We start from the raw sequence: 21,359 nt of genomic DNA, 5'->3' as shown, positions 1-21,359 counted from the left end.
ATTACATACTATTACTTAAAACTTGGTCAACTCAATTTTCTCACTTAAATGACTTCCGCATCATCTTAAATCACACGTGGCCATAAAATCACGAATTCAATGTGTAACCATTCAAGTGTTAAATGTTCATATGCCTTGTTGCCTAACACCTCGTTCTTGGAACTACTGACCCAGATCATACCTCCCTCCTTGCCTCAGTTTCCACACCTAAAAGAGAAGGCAGTGGGACTAAATGACTCCCTCGTAGGTCTTCTCAGGCCCAAGATTCTCCCCTGTGGAGCCGGAGCCAGGTGGTCAGGATCCTGGGACAGGGGACAAGGCAGGAGAGCCTGGCACCTGCCAGACAGGAAGCCAGAGCCCTGCTGCCAAGGAAGGTGCTAGCTGGATGCACAGCCAACAGGAGCACCGTGCCCTCCACTCAGGAGCTCCCAAGGACCCCAAGCCAGTTCCCATCCCAAGCTCCATGGGCAGCTCCAAATTACAGAACTTTACAGTGAGAAAATCCTCATTCATCACCTCTCTTTATAGCTGGGGAAACTGAGGCACAGGAAGGAACTTAGCTAGGGCAGAACTGAGCCGCAAAACCCAAGTCCCCTGACTACCAAGTCACCCCCATCACCCCCCAATGGCCAGGCACCCCACAAGTCTGACCTCCCCCTATTACCAACTCCTGGAGGCCTGGGCTCGGGTCTGCATGCCCGAGAGCGCAATGCAGCCCCTTCCAGGAAGGCAAATACAGGAATTCTGATTTTGGTTGGAGTTTAAATGTCCTATTGAAATGGCTTTTATGCAGTTAGGTTGGAATGAATGTGCAGCGACGCCCATGGCTGGGAGCTTCAAAGCCTGTGTAGTGGGGGTGTGGTGGCCCATCTGAATGTACCCACAAGATGGAAACACGGTCCCCAGGGGAATAAAGGCGTAGTAGTCTCTGTATGTAATAGATTTTATTGACCATATGGAACTGATATAAAAATCGTGTTGCACGGTGTAATCTGGACTGGAGATAGGAATGTGACAGGAAGAATATGTTCCATAACCAGCTGGGTGGCTTTCTGAGTTCCTGAGCCAGCCCCCCGGGACCCCCACCAGCTCTCCCACCAGCCCCTGGGCATTTACCTGATGCTGTCACGGAGGAATCCCAGGGAAGCGAGAAGTCCGAGGCCTCCCCCTCTTCAACTAAAAGAGAGAACAGAGACGGGCCTGTGAGTTTTAAATCTGTGCAAACAGGTCATTGGGGTGGGGCACAGGGCAAGGAGGAAGGATCATTTGTGGCGGTCCCTATAATACCCATGATCAGGGGGCAAAGGGGTCAAGCCTACAAAGAGGCCTTTATTGGTTTCACAGAGATGTAAAATAATCAGAACAAAACATAAACAGCAAATAAGTACTATATCTGTATGGTTCCCCCATCCTTGTGCCCCTGGCAGACATCGCAGATCGATCACAGCACTGCCTCAAAACAAGACGCAGCATAAGAATCTTTCTCTACACAGTGCTACAGGTCATTACTATCTATAATCAGAGTATCCACTTGAGATAAAGCCACTTGACACTCACAGGAGTAGAGTGAAGACTCAGTCCTCTCCCTGGTCCTCCAGACACTGACCTCCTACCAAGAGCCCTTAGACCACCACTGAGATGTGAAGGCTTTCTCGATTATTCCAAGAAACAAACAAGTGACTCTCAGAGGTTGGCAAAGCATGGTGTGCTATCCTCTACACTGAGAGCTGACCCACAGACAGACCTCAGGACGTGCTGGGGTCGACTCTTCCATGGTCAGCAGTCCTGGGCCAGTGACATCAGAAAGCAACTCACCGGACTTCCCTGGTGGTGCAGTGGTTAAGAATCCGCCTGCCAATGCAGGGGACAAGGGTTTGAGCCCTGGTCCGGGAAGATCCCCCATGCCGCGGAACAACTAAGCCCGTGTGCCACAGCTACTGAGCCTGTGCTCTAGAGCTCGCGTGCCACAACTACTGAAGGCTGCGCGCCTAGAGCCCGTGCTACGCAACAAGAGGAGCCACCGCAATGAAAAGCCCGTGCACCGCAATGAAGAGTAGCCGCTGCTCACTGCAACTAGAGAAAGCCCACGCACAGTAACGAAGACATAATGCAGCCAAAATAAGTAAATAAATTTATTTTAAAAAAAAGAAAAGGAAAAAAGCAACGCACTTCTCCACTCCGCCCCAGAGGCCACAGAATGAAGCTGGGGAGGGATGGGGTGTCCCCACTACCCTGCGGCCCGGTGTGTGAGACCAGGCTGGTGGCCGTGGAGACCATGCACTAGGAGAACACAGGAGAAATTCTATACAGCATAATAAAGCTCTTGTCCTGGAATTAATCCCAGTCTAGGGCATGTAATAATATTAAAGCTGGGTTATGGACTTTGTAAAATGGAACTTTGTTTAAGCCAAAAATGTGCATACACAGTATTTTTCAGATTTAATGGGCTCTGAAGTTCTACACACGTGCAGGCTGAAGCCACCACGTACCACCCTGTTCTCTTTGCAACGTCGCTGTCTCTGCATGGGCACACACTGTGAGCCAGGCACTGCGCTCAGTGTGTTTAATCCCCATCAACACACTTTGAGAGGTGATGTGACGTGCCGGAGGTCCTACAGCTAGAAAGAGTCCACACAACGTTGGGGCTGGAACCCAGGACTGTCCGTCTCGAAGGCTGCTCCTGTGTCCACCTGAGACGCAGAGGATGCTGTCCAGAATCCTAGCGACTCAGGACTGGAAAGCAGCAACCCCAACCTGCCCCTCAGAAGGCAGGCACACAGCATGCTGGGCAGCCGAGCTGGGAGAGGAACAAGCAGGTGGGCTTGTGGTCAGGCACCGGCTTCAAACCCCGATTCTGCCTCTAATTATATGACCTTGAGCAAATTGTTTAACCTCTAGGCTTCAGTTCTCCCATCTCAAAAACAGAGGTAAAAATGGTACCTAAGCCACAGGGTTACTGGGAAGATTCAGTGGGATGATGGTTGTCATCCACTGGAACAGTGGCTCAAGCACTCAGGTGGGTTTGGTGCCAGGGCTGGAACAGCTCTGGGAATTAACAAGTCCTGCTCTGCGTGACTCCGACCCTCTTTATTGTCTAACCGTGATCTTACACCAGCCCCCCCACAGAGCCTCAGAGAACACGTTTTCTTTTAACCCTTTAGAAACCGCTCGCCCAAGAGGGTACATCCACGTCACTGAGCAGAGGCCAAGGAATGCTAACCCAGGGCTCTCTCTTTCCCAAGTCTGCATTCTGAGAGTAGAAACTCGGCATCAAGACAATGAAATGCAGAGACGATCTGGGTTGGGACCAAAGCTATTGTTTGACTTAGCCAGTTACAGCTGGGGTGGGGTTTTCAAATACGCAGCTTTGTAAATACGAATCGAGACCTCGAGTCAGACAAAACTGATATTACTCACTAAGCTGATTCCAGCCAGACAGCCTCCGAAACACAAGGCGGATAATGCTTAAAGCGATCAGAAGCAGGCCATGCGTGAAAGGAGCAGTTGTTAGCAGCTTTCAGGGCCACACCTGAAAATCAGTTTCCTTCACATTTCATCGTTTACTTACTTTACAATGTAATATATATATATTGCTTCTATTGAGAGGTTGCTGCCAATTTGTAAGGTCACCATGCTACCATTTCATAGGACACTGTCAACAAGATCTGTGTGGGTACCCAGGACCAAGACATGATGCACAACCCTAGTTCTCCCTTTGCCCTCAACGTACTCCAGGTATCAGGGCAAAAGTCCCCACACTTGGGTCCACTCAGTTCTTTGGTTGGTAAGTGTGACCTTCCAAGTCGTTAAACCGGAGGATGTCCCTAAGATGCCAAATCCTTCCCTCCCTAAGATTTGGCTTCAGCCATTATGGGAAGGAGAATGAGAAAACATCTGCTATTCTGGAGCTCCTGGGAGGATTCAAGGCTCTGTTTCCGGGGACGATAAGACTGCAGAGGTGGGAAGAGGAGGAGAGCGACCCGAGGCCGCCGGCTGGGGAATTCCAAAGTGACAGACATGATTACAGGCAAACGGCCGCATCACACACCAGCATCCCCAGAACCACGTCCCTCACAGCGAGGAGCCCATGGGCCAACTCGCCTAGTGACACGGGCATGAATGCACTTTCTTACAACTGCTGGCATTCACCCCACTGACATCCCATCCCCTGGCCCACATTATGTTTTTTGAAGGTATAAACACACCATCCTTTATACACTCCTGATGAGAAAAAGGAATGCCCAACCCCACCATAACCATCACGAGGCCCTGTGCTACCCGACCCTGAACGTGAGAAGGCTCTCCTCCCCTCCAGGCGGCCTCTTCTGTCCAGGCTGGTCTCTTCAACAATAAGATAACTGGCAAGGGCAGCAGGCAGAGAGCAAGGAAGGCCTCCCCTACAGCTGGAGCGAGGCACTTGCTGGGGGGCCCGAGCCATCCCCAAAGCGGAATTTTGCTGCAGAAGCACAATGAACACCAAGGGGTGAGCATCTCAGAGAAAACTTGATCAGCACAACGGCCAATACGGACAACACCCTAAGGGGCTGCCCAGCCAGCCAGGGGAGCTAGGGGCTTTCTGGGGACTCCCCCAAACTCCACCTCTAACTTTTTAATTTATAAGATACTTGGCACCACTGAGGCCAAAGTACATACCCCCTGCCGTGCCCAGCCTCAAGGGGAGCACAGGGAGATCCACTCCTGTGAATGACGTGCGTTGTAAGCATAGGGTGGGTGCACAAGGCCAGTATGTACACAAAGGGAGGGCGCGTGGGGACAAGTGTATACACATGGGGAAGGGGCACAGAGTGAGTGTGAACACACAAGGTAGGGGTGCAGCAGCAAACGAGGGGATACGTGACAAAGTGTGTATGCAAGGAATGGAGGTGCAGGGCCTATGTTCACATGGAAGAGTGCACAAAGTGTATTCACCATGGTTCCTGGGGTGTGTTAAGAAAGATTCTGAGGTTCTCTCAGGGCATCAGACAGATCAGAACTCTGTGTTCTCTCTCTACTCTGGGATCACATGTTGTGATGGCTGACGGCCCCATGGGTGTATACACCTGTGAGCCCCACCAGATGCTGTCTCCCCAACTCAGCAGTGGGCTCATAAGCGACCACAACCCCCCTACTCTGGGAGTACCCATAGCTTGCCCGTCTATGCACCAGGATGACCGTGCCACTATCAATGAGATGCCAGTGAGATCCAAAGCCTGTGTGCTGGGCCTCTGGACTTACGGAACCCTCCAGCAGGGGCAGGTTGTGCTAGGTGAGCGCCTGTATAAGCCACCTCCCCAGTGCCACTTGCTCCTGGCCTGGGGAGGAGTATCCTCTCCTCGGGGCTCCCCATTACCTTGAAAATGCAGAGGAGATGGAGCTGTGGAAGGGAAAAGAAAGGGGAGGCAAGGGGCTGAGGTGGGAAGCTGGAAACGGGGCCCTAGAACCAGGGCAGGACTGGGGCCGCACATGGAGGTTGATCAAAGTCAGGCAGGATCTGGGTTGACAGACAAGGTGTAGGTTAGAGGCAGGAAAGCTGAAGCACAAGTGCTAAGGCAGACGGTGTCAGGAGGTGAACGAGAGAGACAAACAGAGGCAGGCATCAATCCGAGAATCAGAGGAGGCCTCCAGCAGGGCAGCAGGGCCCCCAAAGCCCCCTTCCCTACCGCAAAATCCACAACAGGCCAGCTGCTCAGCCTGTCTTCAAGGATCTGAGAAGGCCCTGCTCCTGGATGTAAGCCTCTGGACATGTGTGCAGCTAGGCACTTTTCTGGGGAAAGGAGCCATAGTTTTCATCAAAAAGATCTAGAATCTGCCCCTCCAAAAAAGGCTGTATTTGAGGAGTCTTCTCAGCTGGCCCTACCTCTGGCTGGTGGTCCCAGGGTCTGAAGGGACCACTCCATGCTTTGCTGGCTTTTGTCCCAGGGATCATCTTGCCCTTAGGGAAGGGTTGCGCCTACCCTGGCCCGACAGAGGCTCCCTAGAGGCATCCCTGCCCCAGCAGAGGTGGTGAGCCCGGCAAGGGGCACATGGCTGCTCTCCTCGGCTCAGCCCTGGGGAAACCCTCTCACCCACACCAGGCCAGGGCCCAGGAGAGTAAAGGACACATTGAGAGCCCAGACTCATTGTCAGGCATGAAATAGAGCATCACTCCTGACTTAGTACTAAGCAAACTCAAGGAACGAAAAAGTGTAAAGCAGGAAAGACTACTGTGTACGGCTGTGCAGGTTGTGCACTGCACAAGAGGCCCAGCAGAGGTGGTGAGAGAGGGTTGAAATTTAGCCCACAGTCTATCTGTTCTGGTGCAGGGCTATGAATGTCCAGAGGAAGGGGTACCCATTGTTTTTGCACAAAGGCACAACTGGCCTTTTTTCTAATTCATACAGATGTGCTATAAAGCATAGCCCATGACCATCTCTGGCAACAGGCTTCAGGGCAAAATGACCAGGGTCGGGGGCAAACTCAACCAGTGGGCCCACACTTTCCAGGCTCCTCTCTGGTGGGCATTAGGGACAGGCAGTGGATGGGGTTGGGAGAGTCATGGCATGGAAGAGTACAGGCCCTCTGCAGCCAAAGCTAAAACTACCCAAGCCCCCCAACGCCAGCCCCCTCACACCAAGCTCAGACCCTCAGAGGAGCCAAGACCTCACGACAGGGTCACATCACAAACCCATTTATTTAACTCCACGATTCCCCGTCCACTTGCTGAAAAGAGAGGAAACTAACACTTTAAATGAGGTAGGTAAGACCACCTGCCATTCTCCTCCATGAGCGCCTGCCCAGAGCCAGGGTTCGAGAAGGGCTGAGACTCTATGCACCCTCCCATCAGTCTGTCCACACCCCTGTCACCTGAGCACCTCACCACCAGGAAGGTGGGTCTAGGATTTAAAGCAATCTATTTTTGGACAACATGGCTCCTAACCAGAAGCCTTCTGCCATCAGATCTAGCGCTTTTAAAAACACACAGGGTTTCCCTGGTGGCGCAGTGGTTGAGAATCTGCCTGCCAATGCAGGGGACACGGGTTCGAGTCCTGGTCTGGGAAGATCCCACATGCCGCGGAGCAGCTAGGCCCGTGAGCCACAATTACTGAACCTGCGCGTCTGGAGCTTGTGCTCCGCAACAAGAGAGGCCGCGATAGCGAGAGGACCGCGCACCGCGATGAAGAGTGGTCCCCACTTGCCGCAACTAGAGAAAGTGCTCGCACAGAAACGGAGACCCAACACAGCCATAAATAAATAAATAAATAAATAATTTTAAAAACACACACACACACACACACACAAAGGTGGTATGTCCCAAAGTTGGAGGAAAAAATGTTGCATAGACTTACTGAGAGATAGTGGGTGGGTCCACATGTCGGCTGCTTTGTAATATATTTTTACAGCAATTTTGGTAATATTTAACTTTCCCCTTAAATGCCTACTTTAGAACCAGCACCTATGAAAACATGAAAGGTTACTGAAAATTTTTCATAAATTGTTCCCCTGGCCTATCTTGGGCAGAGGGGTAGGAAGCCTAGATCTCGCTCGGCCACTGTCTTCCCTTTCTCTCCTTGCCTCGCTTATCTACAACACAGGGAGCACACAGGGCTCTAGGAGTAGTCCAAGAACTCCAGAAGAGAAGTTGGTCCATCCTCACCAGGAAAGTGACTCTTCCAGAAGTCATCCACGGAGCTCATCTAGCAGGACAGATGAGTGGGATGAGGGTATCTGGAGAGAAGCTATAGAATAAAGGGATTTGGGGAGTGGGCCCTGAAATAGGGCTCCCCAGGACTATCCCTAGCTCTGCCGCTTACAGGCCGTCAGATCTGGGGCAAGATGCTTGACCCGCTCTGATCTTCGGTTGCCTCCTGTGTAAAATGGGGGTAACACTAGTACCCACATCACAGGAATGTCGAGAAGACTAAATGCAGCGGTATTTCCGAAGCACATGGCTCAAGGTGAACACGCAGTCAATATCAGCGTTACTGCGATAACTCAAGCTGCCCCTTCTCCCCCTGGCGTGGCTGCCCAGGTTTCACTCTGCAGGTAAAGATGGGAGGGCTCGAACAGTGAGATCAAGTTTCCCACCGAGATCCACCCCTACCCCCCGCAGGAAGGGCTCAGTGAGGGCCATGGATCTTTAGGCATCACGGCCTCCTAGTCCCCGCCACAGTGCAGGGAAGGTGTCCCTAAGTGTGGGACCATCTGGAGATCACAGCCAAGGGGCTCAGCTTCTGTGCCAGCTCATCTCCCTCTCCCTCCCGGGTCCCCCCATCTGCACCCCACACACCCCAAAGGAGAACTGGGAGATATCTGCAGAAGGAACAGAAGCTACAAGCTCAGCAGAATCTATATTTGGGGGAAACTTGCAGAAATTTGATTCCTTTCCTCCACCCTTCCCTAATAAAATGAAAATGATGGTGATGATAATGATGGTGATGATGGAAAACATAGGGTAATAAATGTGAAACATTTCAAGTTTTCTTTAAGTACTCGAAAAATGGGTTTTTCACTAGACCAGGGATAGAACACAAGTGGCACACCTGCCCCAGCTCCCCTATCCTGCACCCGTGGTAGGCATTGCTAATTAATCAAGGCACTCTTTCTCACTAGGCACAGATGCAGCTTCAAAAGGCTCAACAAAGTGGGTTAAAATCTATTGGCCTTCTCTGTCCTGGTCCATAGCTTCCCTTCCGTTCAAACACCTCTTCACGGCACACACATACCACACGCATTCACACACACACACCTTACACTACTCTTAGGGGTGTGTCCAACTGGAGTAGATCTGGGCCAGAGCCAGGACTCTCCTCCAGAAGAGCAACCTTCACTGAGCCCCAGTGGCCCCAGGCATTATGCTGAACATCCCACCTACAGGCTCCCATTTAATACTCCCCGCCCCTGCCTAAGGGAGGCCTCAAAATCCCCACATTTCTGATGAGGCAATAAAGCCCGGGGAGCCCGAACATTTGTCCAGAACTCGGCCCATGGGCTCACAAGGCCAGAGCGATGTTTCCAAGCATAGCTTTAGCTCAAAGCCACCAACACCCAGCACCAGAGGGCGCTTACAGGTATTTCCTCAGCTGCTACCTGAAAGTCAAGGCTTTACTCACCCATTTCACAGAAGGGGAAAGAAAGTCCCAGAGAAGAGAAACAGCTCACCCAGGGGGGCAGACAAGGTAACAAAAGCCCTGAACTCGAATACTCTAGCTCCCAAGCCCTGGAGTCCTCATAGACAATGCTCTTGGCTCTTCTATGAATAAGCAGCTACATGTTGCTGAGCTCTCACCAGTGCTGTGATGAGCACTTTGTACACTTTTAATTGCCCAAAGCAGTGCTTCTCTGAATGTAGTCCCCAGACCTGCAATAGTAGCATCACCGGGCAGCTTGAGAGGGATGCAGAATCTCTGGGAGTGGGGCCTGGCAATCTGTATTTTTACAAGCATTCCAGGTGATTCTGATGCCTGCTAGAGTTTGAGAACCACTGGCCTACACAATCTTATGAGATAAGTACCTTTGTTAACCCCCTTTTACAGATGAGAAAACTAAGCAGTTTGCCAAAGGTCACGGGAGAGGTGGAGCCAGGACCAGGATTCTTTACCCCTTTGTTTTACTTCTGCAAGCAGCAGCTCGGTTCACATTGAGTGCGGTCAGCCAATGAAAGCGTAAAATCTGACTCTCTCTCTCTCTCTCTCTCTCTCTCTCTCTCTCTGTCTCTCTGTCTCTCTCTCTGTCTCTGTCTCTCTTTCTCTCTGTCTCTCTCTCTGTCTCTCTCTCTCTCTCTTTCTCGCTCTCTCTGTCTCTCTGTCTCTCTCTCTGTCTCTCTCTCTGTCTCTCTCTGTCTCTGTCTCTGTCTCTCTCTCTCTCTGTCTCTCTCTCTCCCCAGGGATTGAAATTTACAGAAGACTCGGTAAGTCCCTCTCTGTGCCAGCTCCAGGGAACCCATGAAGAGAATTCATCCTCTGGGGTCTCCTCCCAAACACACAAGTCCTTGGGGAGAGAAGGAAAACCATGTGAGACAGTGGTGTGTGGAAAATCTTTAAGAAGACAGTGGTCCAGGGAGGAAAAGGGCTCTGGTTTGCAGTGTCTGCCACTTTCTATAGTGAAATACTCCCACCACGGCCACTGTCAAGCTACCGAACAGGACGCTGCTGAACGCGGAGCTGGGAAAAGATGGGCATAGTCAGCACACCACCAGCTAAAGAAGCAGTGCCACGGAGGGCGGGCACCAAGCTGGGGGGGGGCGGGGGCACCTTCCTGGCTCTCCCCACCTACCCCATTTGTCTTGCTCAGGCTCAGGCCCCATGTCCCAGAATTCACTCAGCGTTGCCCTTCTCTTACCATGTCCTAGATTAAGCATCTTTTTTCTTGTTATAAAAGTTTCTGAAATAAACGCTCCATGTACAATGTAGAAAACTAGGAAATAGTGAGTTAAAATGAGGAAACTAAAAGCACAACTTTCCCCATATAAATGCATTGCTACAACTTTATAGAAAGTTGAAACAACACATGCAATTGAACAACACAACCAGTTCTGGAACCTGCTTTCCTATCTCAGCAATATACAATGAACATCTTTTCACATCAAAAACATGGACCAACACGGATGTTATTAATGGTGGCCTGAGTCCCATCATAGGAGGCTCCAGGACTAATTTAACCAATGTCCTGTTGCTGGACACCTAGGCTACTGCTAGTTGTTTTCGGCTGTTAAGAGAAGCCACGTTGCAAAGCCATCCACACACATAAAACACGGCCGCAAGCCTGCTCAATGATTTTTCTTAGAATTAGTTCCCCAAAACAGGATTACTAGGACAAAGAGTTTGCCGATTTTCAGGTTTTTGAGACATACTGCCAACGTGTATTTGGCCTTTTCCTCCTTAAATAAGCACTGAGTGCCTCAGGTGACCTAGCTCTGAGCTAGGTATTATGAGAAAGATGAGAAAACGGACTTGGACTTGGACTTTCAACCTTCACACCGTGAACTCCACGGTGACAAATGTTACCACTGTTGTGCCCCTTGGGGGCTGGCACATAATGACAGCTGAGTGAATGAATGAATGGATGAACAAACTACGGTATGATGGAAGATGCTAAATGAATCCCAATCTCAGAGACAAAAACAAGTGGACACAATAAGGACCCAGAGTGTAGCATGAAGGAGGCGGTGGGAGCTAGGAAAGGTGAAAGGACAGCAGGGACCAACTCCCACCCACAGCCCACAGCTCAGCGCTCTGACATGGGGTCTTCCTGTCCAGAGTCATAGCCCCAGAGGAGCCTCCAGCCTAGAGCTAGGATGAGTTTCTACTCCAACTGCAGATAAAACTCTGATTTCCTTTTACACTGACATGTAAATCTTATTTTAGGAAGACTGATATTCATGGACAAAAATTTCTAAAGTCTGTGGGTCTCTTTTTTAATGTAAATAAAACATTTCCTGCTCAAAGATGAAGTTCAGGAAAATCAAATCAAATTGCATTTGCCTAAGCCAGGAAATATACTGATATAAACTCGGGGGAATCTGAGGCAACCCCACCAGGCCCCACCCAGCCCTACTTTGGATTCTGCCTGTGGGTACAGGGCTTCAAGCTTCTTGCCCAAATTTCCAGGGTCAGCCTGACCACCAGCTACATAACCACCCTTCTTCCCTGTTCAGAAACACTGCCCAGAGCTCAGGCTCACCTCCTCCAAGAATCTCTCCCTGACCACCCTGGCCCTGGACTTATGTTAGCCTCATTTGCAGCAGCGTATTGCCAAAGAAAGACGACTTTGGATCAAATCCCCATGTGCCGTGGTTTGCTGTGTGACCCTGACAAATTAAGTAACCTCTCTGTGCATAACAATCCTGCAAGGTAGCTCTGAGGATAAAATAAGAAGGTGTTTATAAGGCACATGGTCCTGAGCCCAATACTCAGGTGCCTGGCAAAGAAAAATGATCCTACAGCATAATGTATTGCCCCCAACTGTACTCTCAGCCCCTTTAGGGAGACCCCCTATGTCTCCTCTTTCTCCTACCCTCCAGCTCACTTGGCACAAGACTACACATATCAGTGACACTAGAAACAACAATCACTTAACGCTCTTCACACACATTATCACATTTATGTTTAATCCTCCCAGTGACCTGACAAAGGGTGATGGTGCCCATTTCACAGATGGCAAAACCAGGACCTAAATGATTTTTTTTAACTGGGCTAAATTATACAAGCAATGGGAAGTAGAGCTCAAATCTGCAGCCAAAGCTCACGTGGCTCCAAAGCTCACACACTACCACCAACCCAACATGCCTCTCAGCCTGTGCTGAACAAATGGTAATTGATGGCCTGAGGTTCCCAGGCCTTCTGTACCGCCTCAGAAAAGCCACAGCTGATGGGGAAGGTGGGGTTGAAATGACTCCTCTTTTTGCAACCCTCCAGAGACCAGTCTGCAAGGTCAGTGTTGGGGGTGTCAGCCTAGGTCAGTCACCCATGCTCCCCAGGACCTGGATTCGGCCTCTCAGTCTTGGTTCCACGTCCATAAAGCGGGGGTAATAAAGCTCCCATTTGTTTTGAAGACAAAGTGAAATAACACACGTAAAGTGCTTAGCCCAGTGCCCAGAACATAGTGAGAACACTAAAAAAGACTATTGTGTCTATGCTCCCAGCAAAACCATTCAGAGTTGGGATGTTTCCTGAAAATTCCCTTTCTGGGGACCCACCTGCCTGGGCCTTAACACTTTGAGGGCTCCAGGCCCCCCAGGCTGCCCTCATGCTTAATCCCGTCTCTCCTGAGGTTAATATCCCTGTTCATATATATATTTCATTTCATACAGTCGCCCCTGCATGGTCTCGTTAACCAGAAACATGCAGCATATAAATGTGAATTTACGATGGGGTCTGGCTCCCACATCCTGTTTCGGTGGCAACACTGGGTTCTCACCCACCAGCTGTCCAACTCTGATGGAAGGTGACAAAGCCGAGGGCACACTCTGCCGTGCACGGAGGGGCCGAAATAACACCCCACACAAAGGGGTGCGTGGAAGCGGCCCACTGAGCGCTGGGGACATGAAGGTGGGCACCAGGGCCACGGGGTCAGGGAACATCAGCCTGGGGCCCCCACCCCTCACTCGGGGGAGAAGGGAACAGCATCTGCCCAGATCTGTTTGCTGTTTAGGGTGGGAAGAAAGGAGGGGGTGAGACCAGAATCCCACTCTCTCGCCTTTTTTCCACTTTCACTTAAAGAATAGCACCATAAAGTAGAGACTAATATTTTTTTACGACCCCTTAACAACTTATCCTCTGTGCTAACATACTATAAATAAATGTCAGTACCTTGTTATACATGTGGTTTATCTTAGACACAAGCAAAGAGGAAATCGAGTCTGTTACTGAAAACTGGTGTGTGTGTGCATGAGCGCATGTGTGTGTTAGTGTTTTCATTACATTTTGGACCCACAGACCAGCCTCCATCTCTTTCTTCATATCAAAAGCCCCAAGTCTTCCACAGGGATGAACTGTAATGACCATTTCCTAACATGTTGTAATTCCACAGGGATGTCCCTGGGGTAGGGGCAATCATAATACTTTGCAGTTTAAAGAGTCAATACTTTTAATAAGTCTGATTTGGGAGGGGGACATTTCACTGGCACAGATGTGCTCCTCAGCTCAGCCCCGCTGCCCACCCACCATGGTTAGAACGCACATGGAGGCCTTCAGGGGGCCCTGAGCACCTCCATCTGGCAGCTGATCTCCCCAAGGCAGGCCTTACATCATCCAAACTTGCCCAAAGTCCCTGAGAGGATGATCATCTCGGGGTAGGGCAGGGGTGTCCCTGGGCTCGCCCTCCTGAGCCGTCTGGTCCCCAGAGCTGGCAGGGCCTCCCCAGACCTCCCCTGCGAGCTTGGCCAAGTCACACCTCCTGTCACACCGAGTGTGACCGATGCTTTTCTTCACATCAACCCCCTTCTTTTATTTAAATACCTTATCTTCTAGCCTCCTTCTAAGCAGTGCTACTCACAAAATCGCACATTTGGTGTGCTAGGAACAAATTTCTAATAGCTATTAGAATAAACATATAAAGTAACATTTTCCTAATCGTGGAATAAATATATAAGTATGGACCAAAAAAACTCATTCACCTATCAACCACCTGTACCACCACAGGACTCAGGAATGCAGAATGTCACATTCTGAGGACCACAGGCATGGAAAGTGCTGGGCGACCTTTGATAAATAAATGAATGGGGGGGGGCACACCTGTTCATTTCCTCCCACCCCAAAAGTGCATTGCAGTTGTCCTACGTGGAACCCCAGAAATCCACGCAGCCCATTTAAGCTCATTTAAGGGTCATGCTGAGCAGGGGGTGGCAGGGGATACGGCAACTACAAACTCTCCCCCAGCTTTCAGCTCGTGGGCCCACCGCGGCCTTGAGTGGGGGACGGAAAATCTGGACAAGTAAGCTGCTTCCCAAGTGTGCCCGGTCACCCCCTGCACCAGGCAGAGCCCGAGCACGTGGGCCACAGCAGCCTGAGACCCCTTCCCAGCGCAAGCAGCCAGCTGGGCCAGGGAGCCCCAGCCTCAGGAAGATGCAGGGGGAGCCCCACCAAAGGCAAGGCCCCAGAAAGGGCCAGGGGGACAGCAAAGGACGCAGCAAAGGATGAAGGCAAGCGGCCTGCAGCGCCCAGGCCCCGAGGCCGGCACAGAGCCCTGGAAAAAGGCTCCTGGCTGGGTAGAGGGTATACTGAGCCCTTCCTACCCGCAACTGCATCTGTCTCATCCCACAGTCCTGAGAGGCTCAACACTTGCCAGATGTGGCCGCCCATGGGGACCGAGCTCATTTTCCTCCCGTCCTGTGATAATACTTGGCTGTGTTTATTTAACTTTCTGCTTTGGATGGAGGAGAGATGGGCCAGGAAAATCAGTTTGGCTCCCTTGGATCAAAACATAGCAGCCCACACATCATGCGAGGACACCCACACAGAGAAGCTCCCCCTGCCCCACCCGAAAAAGCACATCTGGCCCACTGCTGGCAGGGGCCGGCCCAGACCCTCGGGCAGCTGCTCCGTGCAACTCAGGGTAGGCTGAACTGTTGCACACGCCCCACGTGCCCTGCCAGGGCCAGGCTCCTCGCAGTATCCCAAGCAGCTCTCTCAACCAGGCCGAGAAGCTCAGAGAGCTTTCAGGTGACACAAGGTGCAGCTCGTGGGGAGTGGAACCAAAATTCACAGCCAGGTCTCCCTGCCCCCAGACCCTGAGGAAGGTGAGAGAAGGATGGATGGCAGGAAGAAAGGAACGTCCATGAGAAAGGCTCCCGAGGCCCCAGGTCTCCATCCTGCACCTGCGCGTACAGATGTGACTACTTCTCCTGCCTCTGCACGCGCCCTGGTTTCTGGGTGGGAAAGGGGGCCCTCTTGGTGGGTTCATACAGCCAGAGAGAACCATCCATGCTCCCTGTTCTTGTGGACTAATTTCAGTGCCTCTACCAAGGCCCATGGCCCCCGAAGCATGCTACCAAGGCGGGCAATAAGGTCCAGGAGTCTGGAGCGGGACTGGCCACCAGGGCCCCATAGCAGGGCAAACACGGGAGCTCCCCCACTGCCTGTCAGGCAGGCTCAGCCATCCAGCTGGCAGGACCCAGCCGGCCCTTCACTCGGGCCCCCTCTCACATTCGCCCCCAGCCCGCAGCCCACCCCCTTCTCTTCCACCCTCAGCTCCATCCCTCGCTGAGAGAGGCACCCACAGGTCCAAACCCTGCCCCGGTCCCACCCCCTTCCCTACCCCCTCGTTGACCCTGGGGATATGCACCCTGAAGGCCCGGTCGACCCCGGGGGAAACACACACGGGAAGAGTCCCACGGATGCCCAGGGCAGCCTGGGGCCACTCGGGCAGGGGGAGTCCTGGGGACCTGCAGAGTAGTCTGGAAGCGGGGGCACACCCCCTTGCTCGCGGGCTCCTTGCCCCACTGTGGACGGCCACTGAGGGGCCTCTACAGCACAGAGCTCAGCCCGAGGGCCCCCGGTCCTGCCCTGCCACACCCAGCTCTCTGGTATAGGTGCCTCGGTTTCCATTCTTATTCATGCTTCTGCAAGGAAACTCATCACTGTATCTGGCCTGTGAGGTCTCCCCATCGGGAAACTCCAGTAGCTGAGACCACAGGGTTGGTAATCAGGCGGACCCTGGCTCCGAGGCCTGGCTCTACCACTAACGAGCTGGGGTAGAACCCAGCAGTGGTTTACGGCTGTTCTCGGCTTTCTCACAGGTCAAATGGGGTGATACGAATATCAAGCCCTCAGAGGTACTGCAAGGCAATGAGATGACACAGGAGGATGCAGAGCATGGCATCAGATGTTCAGTAAAAGCCCAATAGATGGTGCCCACCAAGGGGCAGGGGTGGTGGTGGTCTTAGCTTAAGAGACCTCTCCACAAGGTCTCTCCACAAACAAAGCCGTGGCGTTCGCATGGAGATTTACTGCATTCGACACACCTTCACACCCTGAAGGAATCACATTTTCTTCTTGAGGGTGTTGGGTCAGGATGGGCAACCCCATGTGTCACATGTCACAGAGGAGAAAGCTGAGGCCCAGGGAGTGGAGAGCCTGCGGGTCACACGCGGGTGTCCCGCCCAGCCCGGACTCCAAGGCTGGGCTCTTTCCAGGGACCTGCCAGAGCGCCCTTGCTGTTAGCATTGCCCACTGCGCTAGTCACTGCCGATCACACACTCCGGTTTGGGGGTGTGGAGGAACAGGCAGTGCCCCGAGAAGCTAATGCAGCCGGCACTTCCTTACTGGAATGGAGAATGGGGCAGTGGTCATTTCAACGGTCCCCCGGGCCCCTCTTCAGACCTGGGGGCCCCAGAGCACCCCCAGGACAGGGAAATCACCCTGAAGCCCAGCCCGGCCCTGCCAAAGAGATGAACGTACCCAGGCCAGATGGGCACCAAAAGACCTGAGGGCCAGGCAAAAACAGAAGCCTGCAGCCCCTCTTCCCAATATTCCAGCCCAGGGAGCCCCCCATGGGAGCCGAGGTCAAGACTCCAACTTCCCTGCCCATGACGGATGCTTGAGCTCCTAACAGAAGACGGTGCCAGTTCTCCACATGGCCCGGTACCCACCAACAGACCCCCACAGCCGCCCTGCAGCCCCTCCTCATTAGGTTAAAAAGAGTTCTCTGGAAACCGGATGCTCTGGAAAGGCATCTGGGCCAGGCACAAACCCCACGATAGGCACCCCACCCCCAAACCTTCTGAGAGGCGGGCAGTGTAGTGGAAAGAGCCCAGACGTGGAACCCAGCAGGCCTAGGTGTAGGTCCTGCACCTCTGACTCAGCATACACATCTGTAAAATGGGAGAAATACCAGCCCCTACTCATCGTCAGACAGTTATAAGCATGATAAGCTCAGTATAAGGCTTAAAAGCACCCAGCAGCCCGCTGAAGACCCGTGATAGGTAGAGAGCAGAATATCATCAGGGCGCCCCAGGTGCCAGGCACAAGGCTAAGCACTTTGGGGGCAATCGTTTGTTTAATCCTCATAGCCCCCTTATCCTGTTTCCCATGAGAAAACCGAGGCTTAAGAATCGTAAATGACTTGCCCAAGGTCACACAGCTGCAGATTAGGAAAGCCAGCCGCCCAGCTCTGTCTCCAGAGACAGCACACCGCTGCTATTCCAATCATCACCACGCTTGCTGTCGTGCTGTCACCTTCAGAACAACCTTCAGAGTCCTCTGTGTGCATCCAGGGCCTGCCACCAGCCGGCCCCAGTCCCTCTGTCCCTGAAGACCCTTCCCTAGCTTACGCATCCATGCTCCAGCCCATGCAACCACACGCCCTCCTGCTCCCATCACCTAAAATGCCCCCCTCCACGTTGGAGGCCCTACCTGACCTTTACTATCCAAGAGGCCTTTCCAGACCCCTGGGTAAATAGACCCCCCTCCTCCCTCTGCACCTCCTCCTCTGGTTCCCGCAGTCCTCTCTCACCGCACTCAGCTGGGGTACTTGAGCACGCCAGGCTGCCCTAGGTTGTGAGCTCCTCCAAGCCAGGGCCCCATCCTGCCTCCTTCTCTGTCCTCACCCCCAGCCAGGGCCTTGCCTCGGCAGGCAATCACTACCAGCTGGTTAAAGTGAAGTCACCCCAAACCCTTGGCTTTTTACCCTTTTTAACTCCCCAGATTGTAGGGGGAAAAAATTTAAAGACACGTGGGCGTACAAAGAAAAATAAAACTGTCCCAGGACGCCCCTCCTTGCAAATGCTGCAGGTATTCTGGGGCGGCTGGCCTTATGGAACACTTCCTATGCATTACATTTCCCTTTTTTTTTTAATAGAAGTGGAACCCCAGTTGTGTCCTCACGGCCCTCGGCTGTGCAGGGTGGCTCTGGAAAGCCAGCTGCGAGAAGTCCACGGGCCCACGGGGAGGTGGCCAAAGAGGGGCGCCAGGGTAATGGGGGGTCTCAAAACCACATCTTAGGAGGGAAAGTGAAGGAAGAGACACTGTTCAGCCCAGAGGGGCAAGCGCAGGGGGACCCCAGAGCTGTCTTCAGGCATCTGAAGCGCTGTCACAGGGAAGAGGGACAGAGCTTGCTATGTGGCCTCAAGGGGTCAAACTGGGACCAACCAGTAGAAGTCACTATAGGGAGATTTCAAGAAGGAACAGATAGGATTCTTTCAGCAGAGGCTACGAAGGAAGGTCTGGTCAGGAGGTAGTGAGGCCGCTGGCATGGGAGGGGGTCAAGCAGATAGAGAGACCCCCGGGGAATTTAAGTCTCAGATAGGAGAGGAGGTTAGAGATGACCTTGACCAGCTTTTCTAGACAAGGATCTCAAATGGCCACAGGGGGACCAGAGGTGACTATTGGGGGGTGGGGGGAGAGTTGGGTTGTGAATGACCCACCTCCCAGCCAATCAAAGCTGCCACCCAGAGTATGCTCAGTAGGTCAGATCTTCTGGCTTTTCTGGGAAGGCCAGAGATCTGAATGTTTATATGAATCACTGCAATTTTCAAACAGGCCCAATAAACTTCTCACAGGCCAGAGAGCATCCTTGCACTGCATGCTGGAGACCCCTGGTCTAACAAGGAACTCACAGGGCACATGAGGCAGTTGAAAGGAAGGGGCCTGGAAGAGCAGCCGTCCCCAGAGGAACAGAATGGGTTAAGGCACGGTTTGGCTCTCTGCTCCACTCCAGGGCTGCAGCTGGCCTCCTAGCTCTGTCAGCTGCCCAGCCCCCGCCCAACCTGCCTGCCTTAGCCACCCAGCCTGGAACCCCAGATCTGGGAACAGGACAGCTGCCCTGGGGCCGGCTGGCCACAGCCAGCCAGGGAGAGATTCCGTTCCCCAGGCCCCGCTGAGAACCATTTGTTCATTTGGGATGGATGCCACAGGGGCAGCGGACCTCTGTCCCCGCTCTCCTCTCCCTCTTCCCCTGCACCTCCTAGCCTGAGAGCAGGGAGAAGACCTCCCTGTGGCACAATCATTGAAACTGTGACCAGCATGACTGTTCACTGAGCATGAACACCAAGGACTGGACCGGGTGTTTAACACACAGTGGGCTCATATAATCCTCACAGTAACCCTTCGGGGGAGTTTTTAACCATCCTCACTTCACAAGTGAGGAAACCTATGCTCAGAGAGGTCAAAACACTCACCCACGGTCACACAGCCAACAAGTGGCAGAGCTAGGATTCAAACCAGGCTTATTGGACGCTCTAAAACCCCACGCCACACCACTGGGTCAGAGGGTCTTGGCTCCCAGACATCCACGTACCCCCCTCCACCTGGTTGTGTTCTACAGGGTCCAAGTACCCAGTGCCTGACTGGGAGAGGACAGAGCCAGTGTACTGGTATAGACTGGGACGTAGTAGGCTAAGATGTTGAGCCATTTCCCTCAGTTTCCCTGCCTGTCCTATGGGGGCTTCCAGACCAGATGACCAATGTCTCGTAGGAAATGGGTGGGGGGGGGCCCGCTGGGGTTAAGGGCAGCAGCTGGAGGAGACAAGGCCCCCATGGCCCCCGGGGGTAACCTCAGGCTTGTCCCATCATCACTCCTGGAATTGAGCACCCCAGTGATTCTGATGTCTCCCCAAGTCAGGGGCCTTGGGTCCAGCACAAGACTCTTTATCCAAAGCAATAATACCTGGGAAATCTCAAGTTGGATGGGCTGGTTTAGTTTTTTCAAAAACACATTAAAATAAATACACAGGTATTCAAACCTAAAATGTCCATGTGAGGATACTCGTTACCCTTGGTGCCCAAGGGGGCATGGGGGCAGGGGACAGGCTCCAGGGAGCTGGCCAGGTTGCTTCTTGATCTGATGCTGGTTACACAGATATGCTCACATCATGAAACTTCACTGAGCTGAACACTTATGACTGGTATGTGAAACTTTAACAGTAAAAAGCTAACTTAAAAAGCATTGAGGAAGCACTAAATTAACTGATTTGGAATCACATCTAACAGACTGGAAAGTGAGAAAAGTCGAGGAGCTGTATAGTGTGCTTCTATTTGCATAGAGGAGGAGAGAGAAAATACATACATTGCTCACATGTGTGCACATACATGGAACTGCTCCTGAACTAGACACAAGAACCTAGTAACATGAGTGGCCTCCAAGGAGGGGAAGTGGGTGGCTTGGGGTGTATTTAACTTCGTGCCTTGTGCATTCATTAACAATTAATTTTTTTTCATGTTTATATGTATTCTACTTAAAGTCCCCTGCCACACCACCGGGGGTACCCAGACGCACTTTGGGAAGCAATGCCGTGTCATCCCCTCTCGGTCGCCTCCCCAGGTCTGGCTCTGCTAGGCTGTGGGACTTTGGGGAAACTCCTGTCCTTCTTGGCTCCTCTGTCCCTTTGTGCACTGCTACACGGGGTCTCCCCCAGGGGCCCTCCCATCCTGATGTCCTAGACGTCATGACTGGGTGAATCCGACCCGATGACCCAAAGCCAGCCTAATGGGCAACCGCCTGCTCCGCCCTCAGCCCACCCTGACCCTGACCCCGGACCGCTAGACCTTCCAAGACAGCAGGACAACCTACCAGGGCCACATGAAGTCAGGCAGGGTGTGGCCCACTAGGTACCTACTGCCCCAGCCTCTAATTCAGCATGCTTCTTATGCCCTAAGCAGCCATCTCTCACCCACTTGGACCTCGATGGACTGTCAGTCAAAATGCCCTGCCTTCCCCTGGGACACAGCCAGGCTAGATGCTCAGATCTGCTCAGAGACGGATCCTTGAGCAAAACAACACTGGACATAGAGCCAGCGGAGGCTCTTTGACTGCAGGGGCAGTTCCCTGAAGAGAACAGCCATCCCATCTTGCTCTGCTGATCTCCGAGGCTCCCCTGCCTGGGTCCTGTTTCTCCTTCTGTTCATTCATTCCCCTTATCCTCCCATTAAACTCCCTTCTGACCTGAG

At 52.5% G+C, this 21,359-nt stretch overlaps 1 protein-coding gene across 1 annotated transcript in view; it reads right to left on the bottom strand.

Annotated features, from left to right (window-relative positions):
• The window catches only part of ZNF423 (zinc finger protein 423), a 322,294-nt gene that overhangs the window by 268,555 nt on the left and 32,380 nt on the right, over positions 1-21,359 (bottom strand). Inside the window, exon 2 of the mRNA XM_057535109.1 lies at positions 1,117-1,176. Coding sequence (XP_057391092.1) covers positions 1,117-1,176 — 60 coding nt within the window. The remainder of the gene's footprint in view (positions 1-1,116; positions 1,177-21,359) is intronic.

Source organism: Balaenoptera acutorostrata, chromosome 19, assembly GCF_949987535.1.
Source record: "Balaenoptera acutorostrata chromosome 19, mBalAcu1.1, whole genome shotgun sequence".
Classification (NCBI taxonomy): Eukaryota; Metazoa; Chordata; class Mammalia; order Artiodactyla; family Balaenopteridae; genus Balaenoptera; species Balaenoptera acutorostrata.
Note: the sequence above shows the minus strand (reverse complement) of the source record. Positions and strands in the feature narration are given on the sequence as shown.